The sequence below is a fragment of the Malaclemys terrapin genome, unplaced genomic scaffold (genome assembly GCF_027887155.1).
Source record: "Malaclemys terrapin pileata isolate rMalTer1 unplaced genomic scaffold, rMalTer1.hap1 scaffold_58, whole genome shotgun sequence".
Classification (NCBI taxonomy): Eukaryota; Metazoa; Chordata; order Testudines; family Emydidae; genus Malaclemys; species Malaclemys terrapin.
This window is the reverse complement of record NW_026530219.1, coordinates 65,974-83,219: the sequence shown is the minus strand read 5'-3', so window position 1 is coordinate 83,219 and position 17,246 is coordinate 65,974. Positions and strand designations below refer to the sequence as shown.

General features: G+C 69.0%; 2 protein-coding genes across 3 annotated transcripts; one reads left to right on the top strand and one right to left on the bottom strand.

Annotated features, from left to right (window-relative positions):
- The first annotated feature begins 1,175 nt into the window (after positions 1-1,175).
- PBX2 (PBX homeobox 2) lies at positions 1,176-9,264 on the top strand. Its single transcript, XM_054015177.1, is given in 12 exon segments — positions 1,176-1,378; positions 2,266-2,339; positions 4,277-4,521; positions 4,716-4,775; positions 4,777-4,907; positions 5,437-5,470; positions 5,472-5,573; positions 5,670-5,824; positions 6,747-6,834; positions 7,472-7,558; positions 8,167-8,196; positions 8,198-9,264. Coding segments are annotated over 12 exon segments (1,203 nt in total). The 5' UTR covers positions 1,176-1,244; the 3' UTR covers positions 8,261-9,264.
- A 2,322-nt stretch (positions 9,265-11,586) lies between these two features.
- RNF5 (ring finger protein 5) lies at positions 11,587-14,315 on the bottom strand. 2 transcript variants are annotated; one of them, XM_054015175.1, is made up of 6 exons: positions 14,075-14,315; positions 13,640-13,658; positions 13,299-13,411; positions 12,788-12,842; positions 12,585-12,689; positions 11,587-12,163 (listed from the first exon to the last, which is right to left on the bottom strand). In XM_054015175.1, exons 1-6 carry the CDS (start codon positions 14,209-14,211, stop codon positions 11,918-11,920), a joined length of 675 nt encoding a protein of 224 aa, XP_053871150.1. In that variant the 5' UTR covers positions 14,212-14,315; the 3' UTR covers positions 11,587-11,917. The 2 variants fall into 2 exon arrangements, with proteins under 2 accessions (XP_053871150.1, XP_053871151.1); XM_054015176.1 differs by having other exon boundaries at positions 11,975-12,163; positions 12,581-12,689.
- Positions 14,316-17,246: the final 2,931 nt, after the last annotated feature.

Here is a 17,246-nt window from a genome sequence, read left to right as displayed (position 1 = left end):
CCGGGCTGGCGGGGGCTGCGGGTCGGGAGTGAGGGGCACCGGCAGAGCTGGGGGGGGCAGGGCTGGGCTAGCGGGGGCTGCGGGTCGGGAGTGAGGGGCACCGGCAGAGCTGGGGGGGGGCAGAGCTGGGCCGGCGGGGGCTGTGGGTCTGGAGTGAGGGGCACCGGCAGAGCTGGGGGGGGCAGGGCCGGGCCGGCAGGGGCTGTGGGTCGGGAGTGAGGGGCACCGGCAGAGCTGGGGGGGCAGGGCTGGGCCGGCAGGGGCTGTGGGTCGGGAGTGAGGGGCACCGGCAGAGCTGGGGGGGGCAGAGCTGGGCTGGCAGGGGCTGTGGGTCGGGAGTGAGGGGCACCGGCAGAGCTGTGGGGGGCTCAGGGCTGGGCTAGCAGGGGCTGTGGGTCGGGAGTGAGGGGCACCGGCAGAGCTGGGGGGTACCCAGGGCTGGGCTGGCAGGGGCTGGGGGTCGGGAGTGAGGGGCACCGGCAGAGCTGGGGGGACAGGGCTGGGCTGGCAGGGGCTGTGGGTCGGGAGTGAGGGGCACCGGCAGAGCTGGGGGGTACCCAGGGCTGGGCTAGCAGGGGCTGCGGGTCGGGAGTGAGGGGCACCGGCAGAGCTGGGGGGGCCCAGGGCTGGGCTGGCAGGGGCTGTGGGTCGGGAGTGAGGGGCTCCAGCCCTCAGAGGGGAGTGGGGTCTAGTGGTCACAGGGGGGTCTGGGATCCCCAAGTGACAGCCCCACAGCTCACCCCCCCCAGGTCTCCCCGCCCTTCCCAGGCCCCTTTGAGGGGTCCGGTTACAGGCCCGCCCCGTCCAGGGGCGCGGCGGGGGGAGGGGCCCTGGCTGCCTTGAACGTGATTGGCTGTTCCCTGCTCTCCCCTCCCCCAATCGCTGCGGGGGGGGGTGCTAAGGGGCCCCAGTCCCCGCCCTTGTCTGGAGGAAATAAAAGAAAATTTTCTGTAGCCTGGTCCCAGGAGTCCTGGCTCCTGGCCCCTCCCCCGCCCAGCGCTGGGGAGAGAACCCAGGAGTCCTGGCTCCCGGCCCCTCCACCTGTGAGCGCCCTCACCCCCCGGAAATTCCTGTCCTGTCCCTTTAAGGCCCCCCCCTTCCCCCCGCGGCCGCCAGGGGGCAGCACCGATACGCGCCGGCTGCAGCGAGCCCGGGCGAGCCCCGACCCCCCCCCGCCCCGCCCCGCCGCGGCTCCATCTTGGCAGCCCCGGAGTCTCCCGGGGCCCCCCCGGCGCTGTCGGGCCATGGAGGAGCAGGGGCGGCTGCTGCCCCCCCCCGGCCGGCCCGAGCCCGGCGAGCCCCGGCGCCAGGAGCTCGGCGAGATCCTGCAGCAGATCATGGGCATCACGGAGCAGAGCCTGGACGAGGCGCAGGCCAAGTACGGGGGGGGGCAGCGTCCGGAGCCAGGCAGGGAACCCAGGAGTCCGGGCTCCCCCCCTTCCCTCCCAGAGCCAAGCAGGGAACCCAGGAGTCCGGGCTCCCCCATCCTCTCTCCCGGAGCCAAGCAGGGAACCCAGGAGTCCGGGCTCCCCCCCCTTCCCTCCCAGAGCCAAGCAGGGAACCCAGGAGTCCGGGCTCCCCCACCCCCTCTCCCGGAGCCAAGCAGGGAACCCAGGAGTCCGGGCTCCCCCACCCCCTCTCCCGGAGCCAAGCAGGGAACCCAGGAGTCCGGGCTCCCCCACCCCCTCTCCCGGAGCCAAGCAGGGAACCCAGGAGTCCGGGCTCCCCTCCCCCACTCCCGGAGCCAAGCAGAGAACCCAGGAGTCCGGGCTCCCCCCCTTCCCTCCCAGAGCCAAGCAGGAAACCTAGGAGTCCGGGCTCCCCCACCCCCTCTCCCGGAGCCAAGCAGGGAACCCAGGAGTCCGGGCTCCCAGGCCCCACCAGCCCACCCCACCCCACTAGGCCCCACTCCCCTCCCAGAGCCGGGAAAGAACCCAGGAGTCTGGGCTTCCCCCCACACCAGCCCAGCCCACCAACCCCCACTCTCCTCCCTGATATAGGCAGGGAACCCAGGAGTCCTGGCTCCTGGACTCGCCCGCCAGCCCCCACTCCCCTCTCAGAGCCGGGGAGAGAACCCAGGAGTCCTGGCTCCCAGCCCCCCCTGCTCTAACCACCAGCCCCCACTCCCCTCCCAGACCTGGGGAGAGAACCCAGGAGTCCTTATCCAAAGGGTTGTGGGTCATAGTGTGGAATTACTGGGGGGGCAGGAGTGTCCCCCCCCGTATAAAGCTGCTTTATCTCTCACTCCCCCCCCCCCCCCCGCAGGAAACATGCCCTGAACTGCCACCGCATGAAGCCGGCGCTGTTCACCGTCCTGTGCGAGATCAAGGAGAAGACAGGTAGGGGGGTCCCGGGCCCCCCGTCCCCCTCCGCCTGGGCAGCCCCTGTCTGGGGCCGGAGCGCGGCCTGGGCGGGGTCCAGGCACTGAGCATCGGCCCCCCCTCCCTGTGCCCCACATGCCGGGGGGCCTGGGCAGCTGGGTCTGTGTGTGCAACAGGACCCTGTGTGTGGGGGTGTGTTACATCCAGCTGGTCAGCACCCTGCGTTGGGGGGACCCTGGCTGGGGTGTGTGTGTGTCGGGGGGGTGTTTAAAACACACAGAAATTGCGTTGTGTCCATATGCACACTATTGTGTGCATGGGATTTACGTGTGTTGCTACATGCGTGGAAGTCGTGTGTGTACAGAGATATTGTGTGTGTGTGTGTGTGTGTGTACTCGGCTGGCAGTGTGTCTATGTGTGACACACACTGTACTAATACTGACAGATACACACGCGTGTGCACGGACACGGACACACAGACACACACACACACAACCTCGCGGATCAGGTGCCCCCAGCTGTAGATCTGTGAGTGTGAGTGTGCTGGTTGTGGGTGTCAGTCAGGCGCGTGTGTAGGAAACAGGGAGCAGCCGGGCGTGGCCTGGGGGGGCGTGTGCCAGCGAGCAAGGGAGCCAGGGGGGGGGGGGAGGCGTTTGTTGGGGGGGAGGATTGGTGTCGGTTCCGTGTGTGCCCCAGGGGGGGCTGTTTGGGCCTGGGGTCTGCACCCCCTGGCCCCCCCCAACTAACCCCAGGGAGTTATTGGGGGTCCCCTGAGAGTGCGGGGGGGTTGGAGGGGGCCTTCCCAGGAGAGGAAGAGTCATTACTAGGTCGTCACCATGGCGACCATGGGGCCAGCGAGGGGGGCTTAACTTTTGACAGCGCCAGCTGAAGGGGCTGCGGGTCGGGAGTGAGGGGCACCGGCGGAGCGGGGGGGCTGCGGGTCGGGAGTGAGGGGCGCCGGAGGAGCGGGGGGGCTGCGGGTCGGGAGTGAGGGTCGCCGGCCGGGCCGGGGGCTGCGGGTTGGGAGTGAGGGGTGCCGGCGGAGCGGGGGGGCTGCGGGTCGGGAGTGAGGGGCGCCGGCGGAGGAGGAGGGGGCTGCGGGTCGGGAGTGAGGGACGCTGGGGGGCTGGGAGCTGCGGGTCGGGAGTGAGGGGCGCCGGCCAGGTCGGGAGCGAGGGGCGCCGGCCGGGCCGGGGGCTGTGGGTCGGGAGTGAGGGGCGCCGGCTGGGCCGGGGGCTGCGGGTCGGGAGTGAGGGGCGCCGGCTGGGTTGGGGGCTGCGGGTCGGGAGTGAGGGGCGCCGGCTGGGCTGGGGGCTGCGGGTCGGGAGTGAGGGGCGCTGGCGGAGTGGGGGGGCTGCGGGTCTGGAGTGAGGGGCGCCGGCGGAGCGGAGGGGCTACGGGTCGGGAGCGAGGGGCGCCGGCGGAGCGGAGGGGCTGCGGGTCGGGAGCGAGGGGCGCCGGCCGGGTCGGGAGCGAGGGGCGCCGGCCGGGTCGGGAGCGAGGGGCGTCGGCCGGGCCGGGGGCTGCGGGTCGGGAGCGAGGGGCGCCGGCCGGGTCGGGAGCAAGGGGCGCCGGCCGGATCGGGAGCGAGGGGCGTCGGCCGGGCCGGGGGCTGCGGGTCGGGAGCGAGGGGCGCCGGCGGGGCCGGGCCGGGGGCTGCGGGTCGGGAGCGAGGGGCGCCGGCGGGGCCGGGCCGGGGGCTGCGGGTCGGGAGCGAGGGGCGTCGGCCGGGCCGGGGGCCGCGGGTCGGGAGCGAGGGGCGTCGGCCGGGCCGGGGGCCGCGGGTCGGGAGTGAGGGGCGCCGGCGGGGCCGGGCCGGGGGCCGCGGGTCGGGAGCGAGGGGCGCCGGCGGGGCCGGGGGCTGCGGGTCGGGAGTGAGGGGCGCCGGCGGGGCCGGGGGCTGCGGGTCGGGAGTGAGGGGCACCGTGTGTCTCACCCCCCGCCGCCCCCGGCAGGGCTCAGCGTGCGGAGCAGCCAGGAGGAGGAGCCGGTGGACCCGCAGCTGATGCGACTGGACAACATGCTGCTGGCCGAGGGGGTGGCCGGGCCCGAGAAGGGAGGCGGATCGGCAGCAGCGGCGGCGGCAGCGGCGGCCTCGGGGGGTGTCTCCCCCGATAACTCCATTGAGCACTCGGATTATCGCAACAAGCTGGCGCAGATCCGCCAGATCTACCATGCCGAGCTGGAGAAATATGAGCAGGTGGGCGGGGCCTGCGTCAGGGGTGGGGCCTGGGTCAGGGGGCGGGGCTGGGACCATGGGCTGGGGCATGGGGCACCAGGGCTGAGGGGACGAGTTGGGGCGGGGCTGGGGTCCTCGGGCCCGGGAGCCTGACTGGGAGGGCGGGGCCTGGCCAGGGGCGAAGTTGGTGCTGTGCTGAGCCCTGCCCCCCGCAGGCGTGTAACGAGTTCACGACGCACGTGATGAACCTGCTGCGGGAGCAGAGCCGGACGCGCCCCGGTGGCGCCGCGGGAGATCGAGCGGATGGTCGGGATCATTCACCGCAAGTTCAGCTCCATCCAGATGCAGCTGAAACAGAGCACGTGTGAGGCCGTCATGATCCTGCGCTCCCGCTTCCTGGACGCCAGGTACCAGCCCCGCCCCCCAGCGCCTGGCCCCGCCCCCCAGCGCCTGGCCCCCGCCTCCCAGCGCCGCCCCCTGCACCCGCCCCCTGCGCCCGCCCCCCGCCCCCCTCTACTCACCCCAGAGCACGTGCGAGGCCGTCATGATCCTGTGCTCCCGCTTCCTGGACGCCTGGCCCCGCCCCCTGCGCCTGGCCCCGCCTCCCTGCGCCTGGCCCCCGCCCATTGTGCCCGCCCCCAGCCCCGCCCCCCTGGTGCCTGGCCCCACCCCCTGCACCCAGCCTTCCCCCACTAACATAAACCTGATGCTGCCCCAACCCCAAAGCCCAGGCCCCGGAGCGCACATGGGGCTTCTTGACACCAGCCCCCCCCCCTCCCCCAGGGTCTCGCGCATCAGGGCCCCCCGAGTCTCCCTGCAGTGCCGCGGGAATCGGGACAGGGGTGCTGGGGGAGGTTGGGAGGGGCCGCCTCCAGCCCCTGTGCGATTCGGCCGGGAGCCCCCCGCGTTCCCCCCACTCACCCCCTCGCCCCCCAGGCGGAAGCGACGTAACTTCAGCAAGCAGGCGACCCGAGGTGCTGAACGAGTATTTCTACTCCCACCTGAGCAACCCCTACCCCAGCGAGGAGGCCAAGGAGGAGCTGGCCAAGAAGTGCGGCATCACCATCTCCCAGGTGTGCGGGGGGCGGGCCGGGGGGCCGGGCCGGGGGGCGGACGGGGAAGGGGGGATCCTGCCCTACTCAATGGTCCCTCTGTCCCCGGCCCCCCAGGTCTCCAACTGGTTTGGCAACAAGCGCATTCGCTATAAGAAGAACATTGGTAAGTTCCAGGAGGAGGCGAATATTTACGCCGTGAAAACCGCCGTGAGCGTCACCCACGGGACCCAGAGCGGGGGGCGACTCCCCGCCCACCCCCTCCTCCGCAGGTAACTGCCCCCGCCCCCGCCGGGAGCCCCGCCCACCCCCTCCTCCACAGGTAACTGCCCCGCCCCCCGCCGGGAGCCCCGCCCCCTCCTCCTCCGCAGGTAACTGCCCCGCCCCCGCCGGGAGCCCCCGCCCGCCCCCTCCTCCTCCGCAGGTAACTGCCCCGCCCCCGCCGGGAGCCCCGCCCACCCCCCTCCTCCGCAGGTAACTGCCCCGCCCCCCGCCGGGAGCCCCCGCCCGCCCCCTCCTCCTCCGCAGGTAACTGCCCTGCCCCCGCCGGGAGCCCCGCCCCCTCCTCCTCCGCAGGTAACTGCCCCGCCCGCCCCCTCCTCCTCCACAGGTAACGCCCCCGCCAGGAGCCCCCGCCCACCCCCTCCTCTGCAGGTAACTGCCCCGCCCCCCGCCGGGAGCCCCCGCCCGCCCCCTCCTCCTCCGCAGGTAACTGCCCCGCCCCTGCCGGGAGCCCCCGCCCACCCCTCCTCCGCAGGTAACTGCCCCGCCCCTGCTGGGAGCCCCCGCCCGCCCCCTCCCTCCTCCTCTGCAGGTAACTGCCCCGCCCCCGCCGGGAGCCCCCGCCCACCCCTCCTCCGCAGGTAACTGCCCCGCCCCCGCCGGGAGCCCCCGCCCACCCCCTCCTCCGCAGGTAACTGCCCCGCCCCCGCCGGGAGCCCCCGGCCACCCCCTCCTCCTCTGCAGTTAACTGCCCCGCCCGAGCCGGAAGCCCTGCCCCCCCCCCTCCTCCACAGGTAACTGCCCCGCCCACGCCAGGCTGGGAACCCCCCCATAGCACCCCCTGCTGTCCAGGCGTCACTGGGAGAGCCCCACCCCACCCTGCTCCCCACAGCGCCCCCTGCTGGCTGGGCCGGCCGCGCTTTTAACCCGCGTCCGGCTCTGAGCGTCGTCGTCCCCGTCCCCCCCCCGCAGGTCCGGCGGCTCCTTCAACCTCTCCAGCTCCAGCGACATGTTCCTTGGGCTGCCGGGACTCAACGGGGACACGTACCCCCCATCCCAGGTGAGCCCCCCCCGATCGGCAACGCGTACCCCCCCCCTCCCTGTTGAGCCCCCCGTCACAGCCCCCCCCGATCAGGGATGTGTCCCCCCGCTCCCAGGTGAGTCCCCCGTCACAGCCCGCCCAGATCGGGGACACGTACCCCCCCTCCTTGGTGAGCCTCCCGTCACAGCCCCCCCAGATCAGGGACGTTTCCCCCCTCTCCCAGGTGAGCCCCCCGTCACAGCCCGCCCGGATTGGGAGATGTACCCCCCCCCTCCCAGGTGAGCCCCCCGTCACAGCCCCCCCGGATTAGGGCTACGGCCCCAACTTCGCAACAGGCTCTGGGGGGACCCCCTGGGGGTCTCACTCGCCCTCCAGGAGAAGCCCCAAGGCTTCCCTGCCCCCCGAGGCTGGACGTCTGGGCCTGCAGCCCCCCTGCTCCCCCAGAGCCAGGCCCAGGTGGGGGAACCCCCGGGGCCAAGCTCTGTCTGTCTCCCGCCCGTGTGACCTGCCTCGGCCCCCTGAGCTCTGACCCCTCCCACCTCCCCAGGGCTGGGGCGATGCCGCTCGCGCCCCCCCCCGCCCGACCCCTAGGTCCGGTGTGCGTCCCCCCCACCCTGTGGATCTGGCCCCTCAGTCTCTCCCCCCCGCCCCACAGGTGGAGTCTGTGCCTCACTCCATGAGCCAGGGGCCCTATGGGGAGGGCCTGGTGCCCGGCCAGCTCTACAGCCCCCGCGACGTGAGGGTGAGTCCGTTCCCCCCGAACCCCTGCCTGCTGCCTCCCAGCCCCCCTGCTGCCTCCCGCCCCCTCAATGCTTCCCCACCCGCTGCCTCCCCGCCCCACATCCGTCCCACCCCCCAACCCCAGCTGCCTCCTGCTCCCCATCCCCCGCCCACCCACTGCCTCCCGCCCCCCCAATTCTCCCCCCCGCGCTGCCTCCCGCCCCATCCGTTCCACCCCCCAATCCTCCCCCACCCCCTCAATCCTCCCTCACCCGCTGCCTCCCGCCCCCACATCTGTCCCGCCCCCCCAATCCTCCCTCACCCGCTGCCTCCCGCCCCCCCAATTCTCCCCCCCCGCTGCCTCCCGCCCCCATCCGTTCCACCCCCCAATCCTCCCCCACCCCCTCAATCCTCCCTCACCCGCTGCCTCCCGCCCCACATCTGTCCCACCCCCCCCAATCCTCCCTCACCCACTGCCTCCCGCCCCCATCCGTCCCACCCCCCCCACTGCTCCGGAGCCCGCTGTTCTCAATGGGGCAGGGGGCAGGGGATCCCCCATAACCTCTGAGGGATGTTGGGGGGGGGTAGGGGCGTGGCTCAATGTAACCTGTGACCTTTGACCCCCCCCAGGCTAATGGCGGGTGGCAGGAAGCCGCTACCCCCCTCCTCGGTGACGTCCCCCACGGAAGGACCCGGTAGCGTCCACTCCGACACCTCCAACTGATCCACCCCCCGGCCGCCCCCCCACATCCATGGGGGGCGGGGGGGCTGGCATCTCTTCATGGGAAACAAGCCAAGGTGGTGCCCATGGGGACCCCCCGACGGCATCGCTTTGTAGGGTGAATCCAGAGGGGGCCGGAGCCGAATCCAGGCTCCCTGGGCGTTTTTTGGTATTGAACGAGCAGCACAAAGGTTGTGAGCCCCCCCCCCCCCGACTCCCCCATGTGGGGCCAAGACCCCCCCGGCTTCCCCCCCCCGGCTTTGTCACTCTTCAGGGCGTTTCCTTCTCGTCCCCGTGCGCCGGCCTCGCCGTTTCGGCCGGGTTCTCCCCGTTTTCTCAGCTCCCTCGCACGGCCGTTTCCCGCCGCGCTCGGCCCGTGTCCAGCCGTCTCTCGCTACCCCCCCCCCCCCGACACCTGCTCTGGCTGGCTGCCCCCTGCTCCCATTTGTGCCCCCCGGGGCGCTGAGCACGTGGGGCTCCAGGACAGGATGTTTGCGGGAGCAGAGCCCCAGTGCCCCGCCCAGCCGCGGGAAACGGGGGTGTGTGGAGAGAGGGGCGGGGGGAGGAAAGACGTGATGGGGAGGGGCCGTAAGGAGGAGGCGGGGGGCGCCGGCGGGAGAAGAGGAGCAGCGAACATGGCGGGAGACTGACCAGTCGAACTCTAGCCATTGAAAGCCGGCGGGGGACGCAGGGCCGGCCCGCGCGAGCCAGATGGGAGTGCCGGGACGAATTCCCGAGGAGCGGCCAGGCCGGCGCGGGAAGGGGACTGCGTTTCGCCCGGCGCCGCGGGCCCCTTACTTCATTTACCTCAACGCGACACCAAGAGAGACTCGGACTCCGAGCCAGAGACCATGGAACCTTCTACCTCTGACCCCCAGCCCCCCCACGACATGGGGGGCGCTGGGCCCCATCTCCCCCCTTCCCCCGCCACTGTCAAGGTTAATTTCTTTTATTGTCTGCAACTATGGCGTGTGTCTGCCGGGGGAGGGAGGTTGGAGAGGGGGTTAGTTGAGGGAGGGGGGGCTGGAGTGGAGGAGGGGGTTACTGGGGTCCTGGGTAAGCGGGCGGGACTGGATGGGGGCTGTGGGGGGAGTTCAGTGGGTGGGGGGCTCATCACACCTGACATGACTCCCCCAATGCGAGTGTGTGTGGGGGGGAATGTTTAGAATGGGAAAAAAAAAACATTTTTTTTGCCATATGTTTCTTAACTTTTGTTGTTTTTCTGGGTGTCCCCCCATGGCTCTTGGGGTGGGGGGGTGTCACGGGGGGTCCCTGGGCATCTCCCCCAGGAGTTACCCTTTGGTTTGGGCTGTTTGTTTTGTTTGGGTTTTCTTGGGGAGCAGCTGGTTGGAATGTAACCCCCCGCGGCTGCTTCCCGCCTCAAACCTCCCATCACCCGTCCCTCACCCTGAACCCCCATTACCCCAATCCCCACACATGCTGCCCCATCACTTCGATCACCACCCCTACCCTGAACCCTGTCACCTCAACCCCTTGGATTTATCATCACGCTGATTTCCCGCCCCCCGTGATCCATCACCCCCCTCCTTCCCCTCGGATCTTCCCTGATTTTCCCCCCGCCCCCAGCAACCCCAGAACCTCCATCCCCTTCCCGTTCATGGGGCCATTTCCCTGTTTCTCTCCCTCAGAAATGGGGCCTCCCTTCCCCAGCTGTGTGTGTGGGACCCTGCCCCCTCTTCTATCAGTTAATAAGGTGGGGGGGTCTGTCCTCCCCCCACCTCCTGTTTTGCTTGGCTGAGGGCAGCCCTTTCATCTCTTCCATCAATGCTGGCTCCTTGGCTACTTTAGGGAGACTGCAATGGGGGGACACGCAGGTGGTTGCATGGGGGGAGCCCAGGAGCAACATGGGGGCCTCCCCTGCACCCTGTGACCCTAGTGTGGGGCTGTAGGTCCAACCTAGGAGAGATGAGCCTTACTCAAGAGCAGGCTTCTGAGGGGGAACTAGGCCTCAAATGAATTAGTGGGGGGAGGGGGTGCAGCACAGGCCATCTGTGTTGGTTTGGGGTCCCCCCCTGGGGTTCTGCCCCCCCCTTTGCTGTTGTACAGACTTTTTTGCCTATATAATAAAATATATTTTTTCCACTTGCTGGTTATTTCAGGTCCGTGGATTTCAGGGGTGTGTGTGTGTTCCCTGAAACTTGCTGTCTCTCCAAATCAGTTCCCCCAACCTGAACCCCAAAACCAAGGCTGCCCAAAGGGGTGACATCTGCTCTCAGTACCAGCCCCCCACCTTGGGCAGCAGCTGCAGGTGCTGCTTGGGGGGGAAGCAGTGTGAACCCCCCCATCTGTCTCCAGCTGTTTGCCCTGTTCCCCTCCCCAGAAGCAGGCGGGATGGGCTCTGCCCCCCCCCATATCTCAGGCTTGCCCCGGCATAGCTGGGGGAGAGCTGGCTGGGGGACATGGGTGAGGGGAACTGCACCTGCCCCCCCCCCCCCCCCAGAGGTGCCTGACTCTCCAATGGGCCCAGCCATGTCTCCCCCCACAACTCCGCCCCAGTCCTGCCCCCCACTCTGCCCATGCCCCTCACTCCTGACCACAGCCCCCTGCTAGCCCAGCCCTGCCCCTCACTCCTGACCCACAACCCTCTGCTAGCCCAGCCCTGCCAGTGCCCCTCACTCCCAACCCGCAGCCCCTGTCAGCCCAGCCTTGCCCCCCAGTTCTGCCCATGCCCCTCACTCCTAACCCACAGCCCTCTGCTAGCCCAGCCCTGCCAGTGCCCCTCACTCCTGACCTGCAGCCCCTGCCAGCCCAGCTCTGCCCCCCCCAGCTCTGCTGGTGCCCCTCACTCCCAACCCGCAGCCCCTGTTAGCCCAGTCCTGCCCGCCCCAGCCCTGCCAGTGCCCCTCACTCCTGACCCACAGCCCCTGCTGTTCCCTTTTCTCCACCTCCCCCGTGGTGCTCCCCACCCGGTGACACGTTCGCTGGCGCTCACCAGCCGCTCATGGCCTTTCGCCCCAGGGGCCAGGGCTGCGATTCCCGGGGGAGCTGCCAGGGGTCCCCAGGGGCACAGCCAGACCCCCTGGCTCCGCTCCATCGTGGGCTCCTCTGGGCCGGTCACAGAACCTCTCAGCCCCCCGCCTTCCTGCCTGCTTTCCCCTGCCCCCCACCCTCCTCTGGCCCCCCACTTTCCCCTGACCCCTTCCTTCCTGTCTCCTCCCTCCAGCCCCCCGCTTTCCCCTCCTCGCCCTGCCTACAGCCCCGTCTACCTCAGGCCCACGCCTGACAGGTCACAGTTCTGGTTTCTCGGGCACTGGGGCCAAGCCCCCCAGACCCCTTAGTTCCCTCCCCCCACACTCTTCGCAGGGGGCTGAAGAATCACTGGTGTTTTAATCAGTGCTGGGAACGTACACTGTGAACCCCAAATCCCCCCTGCCCCCCACCCTCCATTCCCAGCTGCTCTTCACCTCCATTCAACCACCATTATACCAATAGCCAGAGAGCCCCCCCAGGCTCCTGCTACCCCCCCAAACCACCCCCACTAGCACGGGGCACCCCCCGGCTGCACTTCTGTCCAGCTGCAGTTCCTGGGCCTGCCTGCAGGGGGTGCCACAGACATTTATATTGTGTAGTGTAAGCGGGGGTCAGCCCAGCCCCTTGGGGGCCCACATCACCCCCAAACCCACCATCAGTCCCCCGTTCTCAGCCCACACAGGGGGCGGGGAGACCCCCCTCCTCGTCCGTGTGGGCCGGGGCAGGACGTGAGTCCGGCAGTGTCCCGGGCCCGTGTTGGGGGCGGGGCAGGTCGAGTCCAGCAGTGTCCTGGGGCCGTGTTGGGGGGCTGGGCCCCCTGGGGTCAGACGCTGAGGAGCCAGAAGAAGAAGAAGATGGCCAGGAAGAGGAAGAGCGAATCCTGCCAGCCCGAGGGACGGGGGGCGCCGGCTTCATCTGGGGGTAGAGAGAGGTAAGTGGAAGGGGGAGCCGGGGAAATCCAGCCCAGCCCCCCCGCCCCCCCATGCCAAGCGGTGGGCTGGGTCCAGCATGGGGTGCAATGGAATGGGAGGGGGTGGGGAGCACAGGGAGCAGTGGAAAGTTGTGGGGGGTTGGGATAGCAGGAGGAGTTGGAATGGGCAGCGTGTGGTGGGGAGCTGGGGGAGGAGCAGTGGGGGGGTAGGGGATCTGTGGGTAGCAGCAGGGAGATCTGGGGGGTTGGGGGTAGCGGCAGGGGCTCCGTGGGGGCTCCGTGGGTAGCAGCAGGGAGATCTGGGAGGCTGGGGGTAGCAGCAGGGGGCTCTGTGGGGGATCTGTGGGTAGCAGCAGGGGGGTCCGTGGGGGATCTGGGGGTAGCAGCGGGGGGGTCCGTACCTACTCTGGCCTCGGGCCCCCGCAGCACGGTGGTGAAGACCCCGAAGGGGAAGGCTCCGATGCCAAAGGCCATGTGGAAGCCGGCGTCGTGGTAGGGCGGAGGCAGGCCCTGTGGAGAGAGGGGGCGTTAGCACGGGGGGGCCCAGCCCTGGGGAGAGAGGGGGCGTTAGCACCGGGGGGGAAGGGAGGCTGCTGCCTCGCACTCACCCCGCGGCTCTCCGGCTCTGGGCGCTGCCCCCGTGGCCGAGGGGGGGTCTTCAATCTGGGGAGGGCAGAGACAGCGTGGGGGATGGGTCAGAACAACACCCCCCTCCCTGCCTCCCATCTCCCCTGATGCTTCTCATCCATCCCCTCCTGTCCCCGTCCCCCCCCCAATATCTGGGTTCTGCCACTCTCCCTCAGCCCCACCTCCCCTATCCACATCCTGCAACCCCCCAGGTCCTGGGGTCCTGCCGCCCCCCCCCCCCCCCCGCCCTGCACTTGGGGTCCTGCCCCGCCCCTCGCCCCTCCCCGGGGTCCTGCCGCACCCCCCCCCTCGCCCCGCACCTGGGGTCCTGCCCCCCCTCGCCCCTCCCCGGGGTCCTGCCGCACCCCCCCCCCCCCTCGCCCCGCACCTGGGGTCCTGCCCCCCTTCGCCCCTCCCCGGGGTCCTGCCGCACCCCCCCCCCCCTCGCCCCGCACCTGGGGTCCTGCCGCACCCCCCCCCCTCGCCCCGCACCTGGGGTCCTGCTGGCCGGCGCTGCCCCGGCCGTAGAGTGGGATGACCTGGTCGCGGCTGATGCCGGCTTTGCAGACGGGGCATTCCTGGCGCTCGGGGCGGGTCTCCAGCCACTGTGTGGGGGTGGGAGGGGAGGTTAGCAGCAGCCCCCCACTGCCTCTGCTTCCCCCCCCAACGGAGTTCGGGGGCAGACACAGGCTTAGGGGGGGCCCGAGGGAGTCACCCTGCAGAGGGGGGCCTGAAAATCACGGGCAGGGGGCTGTTGGGGGCCACGGGCAGGGGGCACTGAAGCATTATGGGAGGGGAGGGGAGGAACCTCCACCCCCCCGCTTGGGACTCACCTGGTGCAGGCAGGGCCAGCTGGGGGGGAGAGAGAGAAGGAATTACATGGGTCCTGCCCCCCATACATCCGTTCCCAACCTCCTCTTCACGCCCCTGCACCCCCTTCACCCTGCCCCGCCCCCCACATCCATCCCCAACCCCCTTCACTTCCCTGCCCCACCCCCACATCCATCCCCAACCCCCCCTTCACCTCCTGCCCCGCCCCCCACATCCATCCCCAAAATCCCCTTCACCTCCCGCCCCCGAGACGCCCCGGCACGCCCCCCTTCACCCTGCCCCACCCCCACACGCCCCTCCCCCTTCACCCTGCCCCGCCCCCCACATCCGTCCCCAACCCCCCCTTCTACCCCCCCCGCTCCGCCCCGCCCCCTTCGCCCTGCCCCGCCCCCACCCGACACATCCGTCCCCACCCCTGACACACCCCGCCCCCTCACCAGTACAGGTGCCCGCAGAGCCCGATCACCGCCTCCCGGGCCGGCTCCAGGCAGATGTTACATTCGAAGGCGCCGCGGTCGCGGTTTGGCACCTCAGGGCCCCCGTCCGGGACCCCCGGGCCCGTTCCTGCCGCCATCTTCCGCCCCCCCCTGGACGGGAACGCCTCCTCCTTCCCTAGATAATCCCATTGGCCACCCCGACGGCCAATCAACGCTCCCGCTCGCTCAATGGACACCACCGCTGTCAATCACATTTAGCGAGGGAGTCCATTGGCTGCTGCTCAGTAAAACCTGTCTTACGGCATCTAACATTTCTATTGGCTCTTCTAGCTGTCAATCAAAATCTGCCCATCTCCTATTGGGTAATGCTGTTTAGAACCCTCTTCCTAGTGGCGGCGACACAGGCTATTCCTATTGGCTTCTACCCCGTCTATCAAGCCTCAGCTTTATTTTATTGGCTGATGGGGAAAGAGGCGGGTATTGGCTCTTGGCGGGGAGAAAATCTTGATTGACAGCACTAATCCAATGCCCATCAGCGACCTGGGGGCGGGTTTTCTCTGCGACCAGACGGATTTTTATTGGTCAGTGCTTCTGTCACTCTAACATCCAGCCGACTAATTGGCTGCGGCAGGGTAATGTGGCGAGACAGAGATTGATCGACATCCCGTTGATCCAATCACCGTCCAATTGGCTCAGGGACCCAGAAGTGATTGGAGGAGGGTCTTGGCGGCAGAGCGGGAGGGGTGCCTGGTGGGGGAGGCCCTGATTGGGTGGGAGACACTTCCGGTTTGGGGCCTAGTGCCCAGGGCGAAGCCTGAGCCCCTCAATGGCCAGAGTGGCCTGGGTAAAATGGCTGCTGTGCAACCATGGCAACCACACCCTCCCCGCCATGTCATTGTGGCAACCCTGGACCTGGCCATGTCACTATGGCAACTACCAATTCCAACATGGCAACCGGTCATCCCCTCCATGTCACCATAGCAACCACCCACCCTGCCATGGCAACCGCCAACCTCACCATGTCACCTCGGTCGTCGCTAACCCTGTCACGTTACCATGACAACTGCCAGCCCCATGCCCATCAACCCAACCCTATAGCCATGGTTACCAGCAACCAGGCCAACACCATTATAGTAACCGGCCAATCCGCCCATTGCGCCCCCGCCCGTCGGAGTAAACCCCGGCCCCCCGATCCTCCAGCAACCTCAGCCCCCTCCGTCTGCCTGGGGCCCCCGGCCGGCCGGGGGGAGAGAACGAAAGAGACAGAGGTGACAGAGGAGAGAGAAGGAACGAAGGACAGAGGCCGGGCGGAGGAGAGAGATGAGGCGGAGGAGAGAGATGGGATGGAGAATACAGCCTGGACAGGAAGGACAGAGGCCGGGCGGAGGAGAGAGATGAGGCGGAGGAGAGAGATGGGATGGAGAATACAGCCTGAACAGGAAGGACAGAGGCCGGGCGGAGGAGAGAGGCCAGGCGAGGATACAGACTGGACAGGAAGGACAGAGGCCGGGCGGAGGAGAGAGGCCAGGCGAGGATACAGCCTGGACCCGAAGGACAGAGACCGGGCAGAGGACAGAGACGGGGTGGAGGAGAGAGGCCGGGCGAGGATACAGACTGGACCCAAAGGACAGAGACCGGGCAGAGGACAGAGACGGGGCGGAGGAGAGAGGCCAGGCGAGGATACAGACTGGACCCGAAGGACAGAGACCGGGCGGAGGACAGAGACGGGGTGGAGGAGAGAGGCCGGGCGAGGATACAGACTGGACCCAAAGGACAGAGACCGGGCGGAGGAGAGAGGCCAGGCGAGGATACAGACTGGACCCGAAGGACAGAGACCGGGCGGAGGAGAGAGGCCAGGCGAGGATACAGACTGGACCCGAAGGACAGAGACCGGGCGGAGGACAGAGACGGGGTGGAGGAGAGAGGCCGGGCGAGGATACAGACTGGACCCAAAGGACAGAGACCGGGCAGAGGACAGAGACGGGGTGGAGGAGAGAGGCCAGGCGAGGATACAGACTGGACCCGAAGGACAGAGACCGGGCGGAGGACAGAGACGGGGTGGAGGAGAGAGGCCAGGCGAGGATACAGACTGGACCCAAAGGACAGAGACCGGGCGGAGGAGAGAGGCCAGGCGAGGATACAGACTGGACCCGAAGGACAGAGACCGGGCGGAGGACAGAGACGGGGTGGAGGAGAGAGGCCGGGCGAGGATACAGACTGGACCCAAAGGACAGAGACCGGGCAGAGGACAGAGACGGGGTGGAGGAGAGAGGCCGGGCGAGGATACAGACTGGACCCGAAGGACAGAGACCGGGCGGAGGACAGAGACGGGGTGGAGGAGAGAGGCCGGGCGAGGATACAGACTGGACCCAAAGGACAGAGACCGGGCAGAGGACAGAGACGGGGCGGAGGAGAGAGGCCAGGCGAGGATACAGACTGGACCCGAAGGACAGAGACCGGGCGGAGGACAGAGACGGGGTGGAGGAGAGAGGCCGGGCGAGGATACAGACTAGACCCGAAGGACAGAGACCGGGCGGAGGTGGGAGCCAGCCCGAGCGAATAGAGAAGGCAAAGGAAGGAACACGTGGACACATGGAAGAGAGAACATAAGATCGGTCATACTGGGTCAGAGCTCCAGGGTTTTGGCCGCCCCAAGCAGTCAAACAAAAAAACCCAACCAAACAAAAAAAAGCCGCGATCGCGATCTGCGGCGGCAATTCGGTGGGAGGTCCTTCGCTCCGAGCAGGAGTGAGGGACTGTCCGCCGAATTGCCGCCGAACAGCTGGACGTGCTGCCCCTCTCCGAAGTGGCCGCCCCAAGCACCTGCTTGGTAAGCCTGTACCTGCAACCGGCCCTGGTCCTGTCTCTGACTGTGGCCAATGCCGCGTGCCCCAGAGGGAATGAACAGAACAGGGAATCATCGAGTGATCCATCCCATCACCCATTCCCAGCTGCCGGCAAACAGAGAAGGGAGGGAAGAAGGAAGGGGGAAGGCAGGAGGACAGAGAGGAGGAAGGGCTGGAAGAGCAGGACACGAAGGCGGATGGAGGAGGGAAGGGAAGCAGCGGACCAAGGGCGAGGGGAAGCACCACGGCCAGCGAAAGCCGCGGTGCCCGCAGGAGGCCAGGCGAAGGGCTGGAGACGGATCTGAGATAGGCGGAGACGCAGCCCC